Source organism: Lobosporangium transversale (genome assembly GCF_002105155.1).
Source record: "Lobosporangium transversale strain NRRL 3116 chromosome Unknown BCR41scaffold_20, whole genome shotgun sequence".
In the NCBI taxonomy this organism is placed as follows: Eukaryota; Fungi; Mortierellomycota; class Mortierellomycetes; order Mortierellales; family Mortierellaceae; genus Lobosporangium; species Lobosporangium transversale.
Genome location: NW_019028998.1, coordinates 274739 through 287775, shown reverse-complemented (window position 1 = coordinate 287775; position 13037 = coordinate 274739). Strand labels below are relative to the sequence as shown.

General features: G+C 39.1%; 4 protein-coding genes across 4 annotated transcripts; 3 read left to right on the top strand and 1 right to left on the bottom strand.

Moving 5' to 3' along the window:
- The first annotated feature begins 2171 nt into the window (after positions 1 to 2171).
- BCR41DRAFT_354302 (eukaryotic integral membrane protein-domain-containing protein) lies at positions 2172 to 4356 on the top strand. Its single transcript, XM_022024290.1, has 7 exons — positions 2172 to 2474; positions 2597 to 2657; positions 2769 to 2935; positions 3075 to 3192; positions 3319 to 3512; positions 3675 to 3851; positions 3962 to 4356. The coding sequence occupies exons 1-7, from the start codon at positions 2254 to 2256 to the stop codon at positions 4266 to 4268; spliced, it is 1245 nt and encodes a 414-aa protein (XP_021881034.1). The 5' UTR covers positions 2172 to 2253; the 3' UTR covers positions 4269 to 4356.
- A 234-nt stretch (positions 4357 to 4590) lies between these two features.
- On the top strand, positions 4591 to 7620 carry BCR41DRAFT_422408 (hypothetical protein). The gene is made up of 5 exons (XM_022030151.1): positions 4591 to 5462; positions 5607 to 5785; positions 6016 to 6474; positions 6609 to 6786; positions 6945 to 7620. The coding sequence occupies exons 1-5, from the start codon at positions 4811 to 4813 to the stop codon at positions 7571 to 7573; spliced, it is 2097 nt and encodes a 698-aa protein (XP_021881033.1). The 5' UTR covers positions 4591 to 4810; the 3' UTR covers positions 7574 to 7620.
- A 97-nt stretch (positions 7621 to 7717) lies between these two features.
- Positions 7718 to 12014, bottom strand: BCR41DRAFT_354297 (hypothetical protein; the record flags this gene model as incomplete). The annotated part of the gene is made up of 6 exons (XM_022024289.1): positions 11929 to 12014; positions 11385 to 11688; positions 10076 to 10220; positions 9393 to 9462; positions 8914 to 9176; positions 7718 to 8770 (listed from the first exon to the last, which is right to left on the bottom strand). Exons 2-6 carry the CDS (start codon positions 11685 to 11687, stop codon positions 7719 to 7721), a joined length of 1833 nt encoding a protein of 610 aa, XP_021881032.1. The 5' UTR covers position 11688; positions 11929 to 12014.
- Positions 12015 to 12477: 463 nt separating this feature from the next.
- On the top strand, positions 12478 to 12917 carry BCR41DRAFT_354296 (hypothetical protein). The gene has a single exon (XM_022024288.1). It carries the CDS (start codon positions 12536 to 12538, stop codon positions 12812 to 12814), a length of 279 nt encoding a protein of 92 aa, XP_021881031.1. The 5' UTR covers positions 12478 to 12535; the 3' UTR covers positions 12815 to 12917.
- Positions 12918 to 13037: the final 120 nt, after the last annotated feature.

Here is a 13037-nt window from a genome sequence, read left to right as displayed (position 1 = left end):
AACGATCCTGGCATATTTCATTAGCCACTCCTTACATTTTTTATCACTGCAATCATCACTCCTTTCATTCTTTGTTTAAAAAAAACACTTCCTTTTTTTCTCCTGTGCCACCTACAACTTTGCTTCATCCAACTTTTCAGACCAAGGTAATCAATTAGTTTGTGGTTATTATTGAATTGTATAAAGACGTTGCACTTGCTTGTCTAATAATTCCATAATCAGCCACAACTCATCACCATTAACCATTAAGTATTCTCAGTCATTGCATATCTCTTCCTCTCTCTCTCTCTCTCTGTCTCTCACTTGCATGTGAAATCCCCTTATTATTTTCAAAATGCGGTATCTAGGTAGACACTAGTTGTTCTGCAATACGATCCAGCAGATTCTGGCAAGAAGCTTCTTGAGAGCAAGAAAGAAAATGAGTCGTGCGTCGCAAAACTAGCTGGGCTATTTGTTTCTGTTTCCAGATGTGTGTTGGACAGGTTTTATGCTCGCCAGATTCTGAGGCTAGACCTGAGAGGCTGCGCCTTGTTAAACAAGGAATGCCTCTGTCTGGACCTCTGGTCGGGCTTACATTTCTCTTTCCAAAAACAGAATAACAGACTGGCGTCCACGGGTTTGTTAACACTGCATAACTATATTTCCTTTTATTTGCTCATTGGAAGACTTGGTACGCACCTGCTAATAGATTCCTCGAAGTTAGCTTAGATTGAGCATTCGTTGCTCGCCCCGCTTCTGCTACAAACCTCGTCACAGAATCTGTCCTTACTCAAGGGTTGTCACAATTGAAACAGTCAACGACTGGCCACGATATTAAGACGTCAAAAGAAGCTCGAGCAATTTGAGACGGCTGAGGGTGGGGTGAGCATAAATGATATACAAGCAAGGATCCTCCCAATAGACTTTGGCAACCCAAAGGAAGAAGAATTGAGTCAACAATGGCGACTGTTCGATGCTTGTTGGTTTTCCAAATCTGCTTTGATTTCACCATAATTTAGCGGAATTGATTAGCATCCCCTGAATAGCTGCCGTCCAAAGGGACTAACTTCCAATGGACAGGATTTACTGTGTTGTTCAAAACAATAAAACTTGACTGAAAGTCTGCTAATCCTCAAACTATGAGGCAAATAATGCCTCTGAACGCTTCAATAGGATTATGGCGAGCTTTTGGGGTGCAGAAAAGACAAGATTGTCTCTTTTGAGCAATGAGGGATATAGGATTTGTTCCTTGGAGGCAAACTTTTTTGAAACCACGCTTGTTGCTAGTAAAAACACAAATGGTTCCCGTTTTCCGCATACTTTCAGCGCTTCCACAATCCAAGGGCTGCGATGTAGCCATTAAAAGTTACATGTTTGTCAAAACATTGGCACATCCCTTGCAAAAGTTCAGATGTATGCTAGGAATATTGTTTAAGGGACGTAGAGTAGTCAATGACATGTGGTAGTGTTCAGGTGTTTATACAGTATCATATGGAGTCCGAACAGTCGCCAACTCAAGGGGCTCAAACATTTCTATTACGATCATTCAATCTTGGTTGTCTCCGTTGATGAACACCTAAGATCATTCTATAGGCCGTCAGAGTCTAAAATCGAAAGGTACAGGAAGAAGCAAGGAGAGGAGGCAGAAATTGGACGAGCAATAAGTGGGATGTTGAAGCCCGTGCAAGGGAAATCAAGGTGGATAGGGGGAAAGATGGTGGTTGTCATCGGCGATGGTGACTTCAAGGGGAGAAAAGGTATGGGCGACAAGGCCACAAAGTTTACCTCGAGCCTGAATAATTAGGTAATGTGCTGGCCAGAACATGGTCAACGCAACCCTTCAGTGGGTAAAGAATTTCAATGGGTAAAGAATTTCAATGGCCTGACCGCGCTGGATCGAGAGCGTACGAAAAGCAAGAAGTGCTATGTGGTTCTGAGGTGAGTATCATTTTTTGTCCGATTCAAAGTATAAAATTACGTTTTAAAATATTAATTGGTGGATATCCCAACAACCTTGATCTCAATCACAACGTTGTTACGACTATTTTTAGTGGCGTGACCAAGTAAACCAGACTACGTTCCATTTCTCTTTGTACGACATAAACCTTATATCTTTATTCCATATCATGTGACTTTGCCTTGAACTCTTCTTCTGCCGCTTAATGTGCTCTCATTTTTGCACACACATTTACATTCATCCTATTATCCTTTTTATCCACATTTAATTTTACAAGGACCATTAGCAGTATTTAGGTCTATCGTGCTTATATAGCAATGTCCTCGGCCATCCCAACCAACTGGCGTGGCACATTTTCTAATGTGCCTCCATTAACAAAAACATTAGCAACTGCTATGACAGTTATGGCTGCTCTCGACTTCGCCCTTCGATTTCGTGACCTCGCAATCTCAGGACATATTACAGAGGGGACAGAAGCATCTACCTATGTTGACTCGGAAGCGACTTTTATACCTCTTGTAGCGCTAGTGCCAATATCGTGAGTGAAATCAGTTACGCAATCAGTTATGCATGCATTCTTTACATGAAAGTTTTGATTGTTGACAAGCATTTTGACCTGAAAAAAAAAAAAAAAAAAAAAAAAAAAAAAAATGCCATCAGAGCTCCATATCGGTTTTGGACCTTCGCGACAGCATCATTTTTTGAAAGAAGCATTATTCAGGCAAGTGGAGGATATTTGCTCTATAATGCGAGGCATGTTTCCAATACTATTTAATACTCGCATTAATTCTAATGTACCTTTTTTTTTTTTTTTTTTTTTACAATATTCTAGTATGCAATAAGCGTCGCAATTGTACTTGGAAGTGGCAAATACTTGGAACGAGCATGGGGTTCACGCGAACTGCTAAAGTTTTTGAGCATTACAAGCATTGGCACTATGCTTGGAGTATACTTCACATGTCTATTTGAATTTGTTATCCAGGGCAGCGATGAAATACTGTAGGGAACCTCTTTTCTGGACTATTTGAACAATATTTCTAAAGCATCCAAGACAAAAAGAAAAAGAAAAAGAAAAAGAAAAAGAAAGCCTCTGACATCCACATGACGGGGTAATGGCTGGAATACTGTCTCCAAATAGGTACGACACTCAGGCATATGGATTAACAGGTGTTTTGGCGGGATTCTTAACTGCATTCAAGCAACTTGTTCCAGAACATGCTGTCACTCTTTGGGGTATACTTTCTATTCGTGTGAAGGTATTTTATTATTATTATTATTATTATTATTTTCATTTTCATTAACCAATTTTGGTATGATATTAACATTATCGTGATATATAATGAATTTATCAATTGATATGCTCTTGTATTGATTGGAATTAGACACTACCAATTCTGCTCATACTCTTTATGGTCATGGAAGGGTTTATCTCACGTAGTCATCTGCAGCTATTGATGGCCACCTTTGGCTTGTTTATTGCATGGATATATTGCCGTTTCTTCAGAATACAAGATGGCATTCGTGGTGACAGAAGCGAATCATTTTCTTTTGCATCATTTTTCCCCGAAATAATGCAGTATGTCTCGTTTCATTCTATGAGTGGATCCTATCAACCTGCTCTTCAAATCGTTCAACCATAATATCCTAATGCTTTTTTTTTTTTTTTTTTTTTTTTTTTGTTTGTTTGTTTGTTTGTTTTTTTTTTTTTTTTTTTTTTTTTTTACGTGTTAATCTACAGACCTCCTGTTAAGGTGCTCTCAGACGCGTGCTTTGGAATTCTAGCCAAGCTTCATATTTGTTCATCAAATGGTTACGGAGGAAGTTTCCATTATGACTTGGAGAATCCTCAAATGTCAGGGATGGGACATACATTCACACAACCAGGAAGTCTTCGCGCAGAAGCTGAGCGTCGAAGGTATATTTAAAAAAAAAAAAAAAAAAAGAAAAAAAAAGGTGGATTTACAATAACTTCTTTCTCTAACGCGATCAACTGCTATTTGTATAAAAAAAAATTTTTTTTTATAGAGCATTGGCATTGAAGGCGCTGGATATGAGGCTACATGCGGCGGCAGCTGCAGCGAACAGTCCGCCTTTCTCTGGATCAGCAAGGTCTGGAAGCGCTTCATCTACGGCACCGATATCATTACTTTCTCTATCCGCGGGACCCTTACCTACAGGCGCGGATGATGATGACGATGATGAAGTGCTGTTCAAGTCCACGGTAATAGATATGGACGAGTCCACAACAACATCTCTGCCGCTGTCTGGAACAGGACACTCCAATAATGTTGCGAGCACGAATGAAGTGAGGAATGAGAAGGAGAAGGCTTGAACATTAAGTTTGGGTGCTTTAGATTAGAACTTTTTTTATATATATCACCTTGCGATTATGAACATGAACATTGAATATAATACAGCACATTGCAAACACTAATTGATCGGTCGCTTACTAGCGGGTGAAAGTATAAAGAGATGTGTAATATCATGCTAAAAATGCTGTGTAGTGCAGTATCTATTCTGGCTTTGCCACGTGCGTTAAAATACATTCTTTTGCTGCTGGTTCAAAGGCTCAACAGATGACAAAAATTGTACATGTCTGTATTTTTGTCAGGCAAAGCAACATCTTGACTCCTTGGTTAAGGGTCTAGCTTGCCCTCCTCTCTTCATTGTTTTGCATTGAATTGCATTCATTCCATCCATCCATTGCATCATCTCTTCGTTCCTTTCCTACCTTGACCAACTGCTCTTTCTCTCTTTTTCTTTTTCCTTCAACTTTCTCCTTCCTTCTCTTCTTCTCCTCTCCCTCCGCTTTCTCCCTCTTTATTACCTTCACTATCAATTTGTAAACGTCCTTCACTTCCTTAGTACCCTATCATGTCCAGACGTGCGATTCGAGGTGGTTCCAACTCGACTTCACGCCAAGGAAGTCGCGAGAACTCTGATAATGAAACAGAACTTGAGCCCTATTCTACCCCAATGGCAAAGCGAAAACATCATTACAATCACTCAGACAGCCAATTCTCTATAGAACATAGAAGTAGAAACACTAGTTTAGAGTTACATAGTAGTAATAATAATAGAATACACAGCCATCAGCATCCTATTAGTGAAATAACAATAGAGCAAAATCATTTTCCATCCATCACAACCATAACCACGACAACAGCAACAACAGCAACGATAGCAGTAACAACAACAACAACAACAACGGCAATGTCTGCAACCAAAACCACCGCTCTAAGCAACACAAGATCATTGTCCACAGAGTCTACAGCATCTGATTTAGTGGACCAACTTGCTATCACAGCGTTAACAAGGGCTTCGATTGAACCGCACGGTATTTCTGTTAATCCTGCTGTTTTGACTGAAGATGGTCGAGAATTGCACCAATATCAACATCAACACCAACACCATGAAAAAGCTCCTTATTCAAAATGGAGCACCATTCTTCACCAGATCTCCTTTGTTATCACGGGCATCGTTTCAACGATTGCTGTTCAATGGTTAAACTATCAGGGAGCAGCCTGTATGTTTCCTTTATTTATTTGTCTATTAATTAATTTATTATTATTAATTTAAAAAAGTCGCTTTCAGTGCTGTTTTGGATAATTGAATTCCAAAAAAAAAGGTTTTTCTGATAATTTTTTTTTTTTTTTTTTTTTTTGAATAGCTGGTTCGTCCATGTTGAATGTCTTCTTCAACTATTTTGGTATGATGAGTGTTGGATTGGTCTATTATCTTCAAGCTTGGTATGCAGATAGGAAGCAGCGTAAACTCGCTGGTGGCAACACAAATGTTGAGTATGATGTTTTGACCGCCGATCTACACGAGATGACAGAATCACAAGCTGTATGTTGTTTTCTTTTTCTTTTTCTTTTTTTTTTTTTTTTTTTTTTTTTTTTTTGGACCGAATGCTTCTTTTGATTCCTGTTTTATGTTTTATGTCCCTGGATATTTGGGATCGCCCTTTTTTTTATTTTTTTTTATTTTTATTTTTTTTGCTAACTCTATTTGTTGTTTGTTACATTTTGTCAACTTTCTATTGGTCGTCCAACGCTTTTTTTTTTTTTGCATCAAAGTTTGCCGATCACTCTGGACTGAAGGAGCACATTGAACCCATCAACAAAAAAGCTAACCATTATATCACTGACCATGACCAGAAGATGAATAAGACTGATGGTTTTGAGATATCTAATGAATCAGCAACACTTCAAATCGAATCGCTGAATGACTATAGCGATGAAGAAGATGAGGGTGAGGATGAAGATGAAGATGATGAAAAGCTTGATAGTACGGACGAAGAGAAGCAACGACTTCATGCAACAGGTTCACAAAAGAAACAAAAGAAACAAAAGAAAAAGAAAAATCAATCTTCCCTTTCGGAATTTACTTCCTCCGGTGCTGCTGCTGCTGCTACTGAATCGAAAATCCAGAACAAATCTTGGACTCGACTACATTGGTCCGTGATCCAAGTCGCGGTAATGGATGTGATCGCCCATGGTCTGGTGACAGTTGGCTTTTTCTACGTTGGAAGCGGGGTAAGTTTATTTTCTTTGCCCTTTTTTTTTTTTTTTTTTTTTTTTTTCCTTACAAACGAATGAATATGTAATCATAACCTGTGTATTTTTTATTATTATTATTATTATCTTTTGTTTTTGTGTCTGTCATCAAGATGTACCAAATCATTTATAGTTCCATTGTGATTTGGTGTGCGATCTTGACGCGAATCTTTTTAAGTAGAAAACTTAACAACATCCAATGGTTGGCAATTGTGGGCGTTACTTTTGGACTGGCCATCAGTGCTGTGGGTACTGTTCAAGATGTATCACCTGATGGTCCTGTTCAGAGTTGTAAGTCACCTACCTCTCTTTCTTTTTTTTTTTTTTTTTTTTTTTTTTTTTTTTTGGTTTTATCTGTACATGCTTGCTTGCCTTCACATCCTATTCACGTTTAACTAAAACCATTCCAACTCTTTCCATTTTTTTTTTTTTTTTCCATCCAACAACAGGGTTCGAAAAATCATTTGGTGCATTGATCACACTTGGTGCAACCTTCTTGTCTGCATGTGTCTATGTGCTCTCGGATAAAATTCTCTCAACTTTCAAGCCCAAACCAATTCCAGAGAAAGTCTGCACCTTGGTCGGTAGTTATGCCTCGTTCCTGACATTTATTTATCTGTGCGTCTACACGATCCCTAACTGGCAAACAGAAGTTGTCGACATTGTCGAAACCCGTCATGGATCTTGGATCGGGATCATTATAGTCTATCCAATCGTCGCTCTCTCCTCCATGGTCCACTCACTCAATTACTACGTGCTCATCGCCAGAATCAACAACATTGCTGTTGGAATCATGCAGAGTCTCAGAGCTGTCTTGGTCTTTGTGATGAGCCACTATTTATTTTGTGGAGTCTCAGATACCCAGTGCTTTAACGAGTGGAAGTTCATCTCTGCAATTGTCGTCATTGGATGCGTTACTTTATTTAGCATCAATAGCCCGTCTTCGAATCCATCTGCTTCCGTCGATACCATGGACGAAAAAAGCCTCGCCCCAAAATCAACCGATCAGAATAATACTTCACTACCCCATCTGTCCTCAGCAAAAAGAAGACATGGCACCACGAGATCGTCATCATAATATGCACTACATCCTATTTCACAATAAAGAACAACACAAGAATGAACAAATATTCGCTTTTTTATTTTGTCTTATTGTACGCTTACTATTACAAGTGTTGTTTTGTTATATGGCCTTTTTTTTTTTTTTTTTTTTTTTTTTTTGTTTACACTGACGCATCAGCAGTGATGGTCTGTGAATGCTGTAATGCTAGATTATCAGATTCGCCGCGACGTAATGCCCCTTCACTTTCATGACTCTGGATGCTGCTCCGACTACTGTTGCTTCCGCTACCGCTCGCGATGTTGCTAGAACGGGGCTCGTCATCCATTTCCGAGACAACACCCAGCTCAGATACTCCAGAATGACTTGTTGCATTTCTGGCACCTAATTGCATTGGCGGGATCTGTGGCGGTGTCATTACAAGGGTTTTACCAAACACTTCCGTACCAGTACCCTGCACCCTACTTGGAGATGCTGCTACGGGGCTACCTGTACTACGGAGGCCACCTGCAGAATGTGTAGGGGGGAGAGGCGATAATGCTGAATTAGAGTTGGTCCTGCTGCGGTTGCGGTGTGGAATTGTGATGTTACGGACAAGGTTTTGGAACATGTGGCTCATACTCGTACTCGTAGGACTTGATGGCACATGGTGGATATGATGTTGAGTTGAAGGCGACGGCTGTCTAGGACTACTAGACGCTGGTGTGGATGATGATGAAGTTGCTGCAAAAGGAATCGGGGTCACACCAAAGTTCGAAACGAACATGGGTGGTGATGGGGCCAACAGAAAAGCAGCTGATGGTGATTGTTGGGTGATAGAGTCCATCGATGCTGCCTGAGCTGAGGATGATAATGATCCTGAAACTGCAATGTCCATAGGCGCTACTGTTGCAGAGGCAGAAGCCGAGTCTTGCTGCTGCTGCTGCTGCTGTTGTTGTTGTTGTTGTTGAGGTGATGGAGGAGTAGTAGAGGGCTGTACGACACCAACGTCTTCCGCTATTCCTGGTGTATCTACCTGCATGGTATTGATGTCCTGAGGAGGCTGGAATGTATGTGCTTGGACAGAAGGCGGTGTAGATACGGATGCCTCTTCTGTTGGTGTTGGCTGTGATTCATTAGCCTGCTGTGCTGCCGTCACAGATTCCGCCTCATTAATACGTTCTATAGAATCGTGCGCTTGCACTCCATTCTCAATGTCAGGAGTATCCGTGGCCACTAATATTATAAGAATAAGTCTAGTCAGTTTTATTTTTTTTTTTTTTTTTATTTTTTTTTTTTTTACAGGCAGGCAGCCAGATTCAGAAACAACCATTGCCTTATGATAACAAGTCCTACATCTCTTGCTGCTAGAGACTTACCTAGTGCCGAGGCTTCTTCTTCAATCGGATCATCAATTTCGACCGCATCATCCAGGTCAGCAAAAGTTCGACAGAGTGGACAAAGAAATCCTGGATGGTTGGAGATAAGCATAGGTCGAATGCATTTATAATGGTAGACATGGGAGCAAGGGGCAACAAAGAGTGCTTGGAAAGATGCGATACGGAAGAGGCAAATGCAGCAATCTGTTGAACTCTCGGCTTTAGCTGTTGTTAAGGTTCTAATAGCCTTTAGGGTATTCTCTCTATCGAGTTCAGAGTTTGGAGGCAGAGCATGTTAGATGGCTGACTCATGATGTGTTTAGGAAAAGGCCATGTGCACTCAAAAATAAAAAAGGAGATACGATTGCACCACCCAACCCATGACCCAAGCAAACTTAGAAAATGAGTCTGCCAGTTCATATGCAAGATGAAGTCATTTTCGTTTTGATCGCCCCTTTTCTTTTGCTCTTGGTATTTACCTGAAAGGATTGGCTTGCTGCTGCCATGACCGATTCAGTTCGAGCCTCATCTTGACGCATCGATAGATTTCTAATAAAAAAAAATAATAAAAAAAATCCATAATAAAGAACGTCAACTCATAAATGAGCAATAAAAAAATAAATAAAATAGAGCGACGATGACTGCAAAGCAACTTGAATTTCGCTCATGGATGTAAAGGCAGACGCAAAAAAAAAAAAAAAAAAAAAAAAAAGCAATTATCCAGTCTAGCCACCAACACTATCCTGTAAACACGCGCAACTAGCCCTCGTGCAATGGCCTCGTGTTGACTCCTGCACTCAAATATTTCGTATTCAATGTGCTCATCGATGCTGCACAGTGCGTGGTAATAAATATGCTTTGTCTTGTGACCCTTAAAGTTATTATTTGTACTCCCGTTGAATTTTTCTCCTCAACCATGCAACTATGCAACTCTGAATGGCCTTCCACGCTCGGTATAATATTCCGTATTGGAAAGTAAAAAATAAAAAAAAAAATAATAATAATAATAATAAAAAAGTCCACATTGTCGAGGAATTTCCATATCCTTGCTGAGGAGACACTCGTTGAAGCATTCTTTTTTGAATGCTTGATTATAGCTTTTTTTTAAAAAAAAAAAAAAAAAAAAAAAAAAATTAAAAAAGGCGGGTTTGTGTGACCATACCTTGTGTGCCTCCCTGATAATCCACTCCAAGCTGGATAACATCACCATCCTTGAGCAGTGTAGGCTTTGATTCGACTCCTGGAGGCGATAATCGAGCATGATTGAGGAAAGTACCAGAGGATGATTTGGTATCTCTGATGAAAAACTAATAATTTGAATAAATGTTTGTATTCATTATTAGCCATCGTGTTTATGCTTGAGTTTTACCAATAGTTGAGGATGTCATGCAAGGGAGGGAAAAAAAAAATGCACTATTTTTTTCCAAATTGCCATTCCGTACATTTTAACAAAAAAAAGAAAAAAAAAAAAAGACGCTCTGTTCACTCAGTTCCCAGATACTTCCTTGGGTTCACAAACACAAGAATACAAATCAAATCAAACCAAACCAAACCAGACCAAGTCAAACCAAGGAGGACGAACACAATCAGGTTCCCCTGATTGGCAATACCCTGTAGGCCTTGTGTTTTGGCCCCCTGTGAATTCGGTGAGCTATGACCAAGACGAACCGAGGACAAGACAAGGAGAGAGGGAAGAAATACACAGCTTTACAATGCCAGACGCCCAGAATTTTTTAATGCTCTCATGACCCTTTCTGAACGAGGAAAAGCCAAATTAAGCTTTTTCTGTGTACTCTGCCATCGCATGAACAAAAAGAGGAAAGCCCTATTTCTTCCCCACAATGTATAAACACTTGGAAAAAAAAATAAAAAAAATAAAAAGTAAAAACTCTTCACTCAGTCACTTCTCCCGTCCAGTGATAAAAAAAATAAAAAATAAAAAATAAAATAAAATAAAATAAAATAAAATTGGAGAAAGATGCTGAACAGGGTTGTTATTTCCTATTTGCTTTACTGGCTGTCGGTTTACCCATTCTTACCATCTTTGTTGGTATATGAAAGAGTTCCCTGTTATTGTTTCTTATCCATGACTGTCTGATAAATGCGGTCATGTGCATAATGATTGCAATCAAATCGAGCCCGGACCCATGGTGCACCCAAATTCAATCAAAGCATAAAAAGCATAAAAAAAAAAATAAAAAAAAAGGCACCAACCAAAACCAAAGACTGCCCAACAATGACAAAAGGAAAGAAAACCCCGCCTCCTTTGGTCCACATTGGAAAAAGAAAATAAGAAAATAAAAAAAAAAAAAAAAAAAAAAAAAGTAATAAGCAGGCTCATTATTTTTACAAGTAAGATTAGGTATGATCATCCCCATACTGGATAAGCCTATACTGCACTTGGTCAGAGAGGCAAACCAGGCCTTTTTATGCATTAATATCTTGTTAATTAAACTTGTTGTTCCAATTACCTTTCCATTCTCTGTAAAGATTTCTGCATGGCCACGCGAAACGACTTTGGACTTGAAGGTGACTCTGTTGGGCAAAGATTGTTTGTCGGTGAAGCGGCCGATTTTGAGGACAAAGCCTTCGGGCACATCCTTGTCTACAACATCAAAGTGGAGTGACCGTGGAGCGTCCAAGTGGGGGACAATTCGGATGTGGGGAACAGTTGTTGCTGTGGTTGTTGTGGAGACAGCAGTTCCGGTGGCAGAGGCGGAAGTCGAAGCGATGGCCTGGTGTGCATGGGTACTATTGGTAGGAGAAATGCTCATGCTGTGGGACAATGAGAGTGCAAAGGGAATGAGAAAAGGCAGTTTTGCAAGAGATTATAAAAAAAGGAAAGGGAAAGGGAAAGGGAAAGAGGGAAAGGGAAAGGGAAAGAGGGAAAAAGGAAAAGAAATAAAAGAAAAGGAAAAAAAAAAAAAAAAAAAAAAAAAAAAATGGTTTTCTGTGTTTGTATCAAAATGTTTATTTGATTGGTTGAAGGAATTGGAATATCGTATAGGTTTTTACTTTGCAAAGGTTTTCGAATGGAGATGCACAGGATGAAGAGAATGAGAATATTCAGGATGTATACAGAAATTAAAAGGAAGAGAAAAGAGAGAAAGAAAGAAAAAGTAAAAGTCCAAAGGAAAAAGAAGAAAAGAGAAAGAAAAATAAAAAATAAAAATAAAAATAAAAATAAAAATAAAAATAAAAGTTATATACGTTATATACTTATTTGTTGGGCACAGCATAGAATACATTCATTCAATGCTCTTTTTGCTCTCTCTCGTGCCTTGCTCTCTCTCTCTCTCTGCCCTTGATGATCTCATGTTGTCCAAAGATGAAATAAGAAAAAAGAAAAAGACTTGCTTTGCTTTGCTTTGCCTTGCTTTGCTTTGCCTTGCTTTGCTTTGCCTTGCTTTGCTTTACTTGCTTTGCTTTACTTGCTTGATTGCTTCATGATCCACAATGGATTTACAAGGTCCGAATACACTTTTATAATTCCTCTACATTTAACCCTTTTTCATCTTGCCACCGTCGGCTTCTCCATTTTCAGGGTTTCTGTCTCATCCGAGCTTTGATCATCAATCTGTGCCTTTTGAAAGCATTAAACCTTTTTCTTTTTCATCCATCCATGTTCGGCCCGATACTTTGGCATGTCAACACCAAAAAAAGGGTTATTATTTTTTTTTTTCCTTCGCTTGTTCTTCCATGCAAAACATTTTCTTTCTTTTATGCCTGTCATATCATCCATCCTCTTTATTTTTTTTTATTTTTTTACTTTATTTTTTTCCGGTCTTACTGTCTCGCTCTCGCTCTCGTTCTTGCTCTCCCGCTCACTTTTTTGCTCATCCCCATCCCTCCTTTCTCTCTTATACCAGGTTGGCACTCCTTTTGGGTCAATGGGTTTTAGGAAATTTAAAAAATAAAAAAGGAGAAAGAACCCCTTTTCTTCGGTTGAGCTCAGCATCATCCCTTCTTAATTTTAATTATCACTTCTGTATACAAATATATATATACATATATATCCTATACTTTTAATGTTTATAAACATATAAAAAAAAACATTGGCCCTGATTTCATCATTGTCATGACAACACTCTCATTAGGATAGGAACAAAGAAACAACATTACTG

Coding starts and splice junctions, on each gene's coding strand:
- BCR41DRAFT_422408 (XM_022030151.1), top strand. CDS start 4,811: ATGTCCAGACGTGCGATTCGAGGTGGTTCCAACTCGACTTCACGCCAA. Junction 5,463..5,606: donor AAACTATCAGGGAGCAGCCT/GTATGTTTCCTT, acceptor TTTTTTGAATAG/CTGGTTCGTCCATGTTGAAT. Junction 6,787..6,944: donor TGATGGTCCTGTTCAGAGTT/GTAAGTCACCTA, acceptor ATCCAACAACAG/GGTTCGAAAAATCATTTGGT.
- BCR41DRAFT_354296 (XM_022024288.1), top strand. CDS start 12,536: ATGTTCGGCCCGATACTTTGGCATGTCAACACCAAAAAAAGGGTTATT.
- BCR41DRAFT_354302 (XM_022024290.1), top strand. CDS start 2,254: ATGTCCTCGGCCATCCCAACCAACTGGCGTGGCACATTTTCTAATGTG. Junction 2,658..2,768: donor TTGAAAGAAGCATTATTCAG/GCAAGTGGAGGA, acceptor ACAATATTCTAG/TATGCAATAAGCGTCGCAAT. Junction 3,513..3,674: donor TTTTTCCCCGAAATAATGCA/GTATGTCTCGTT, acceptor GTTAATCTACAG/ACCTCCTGTTAAGGTGCTCT.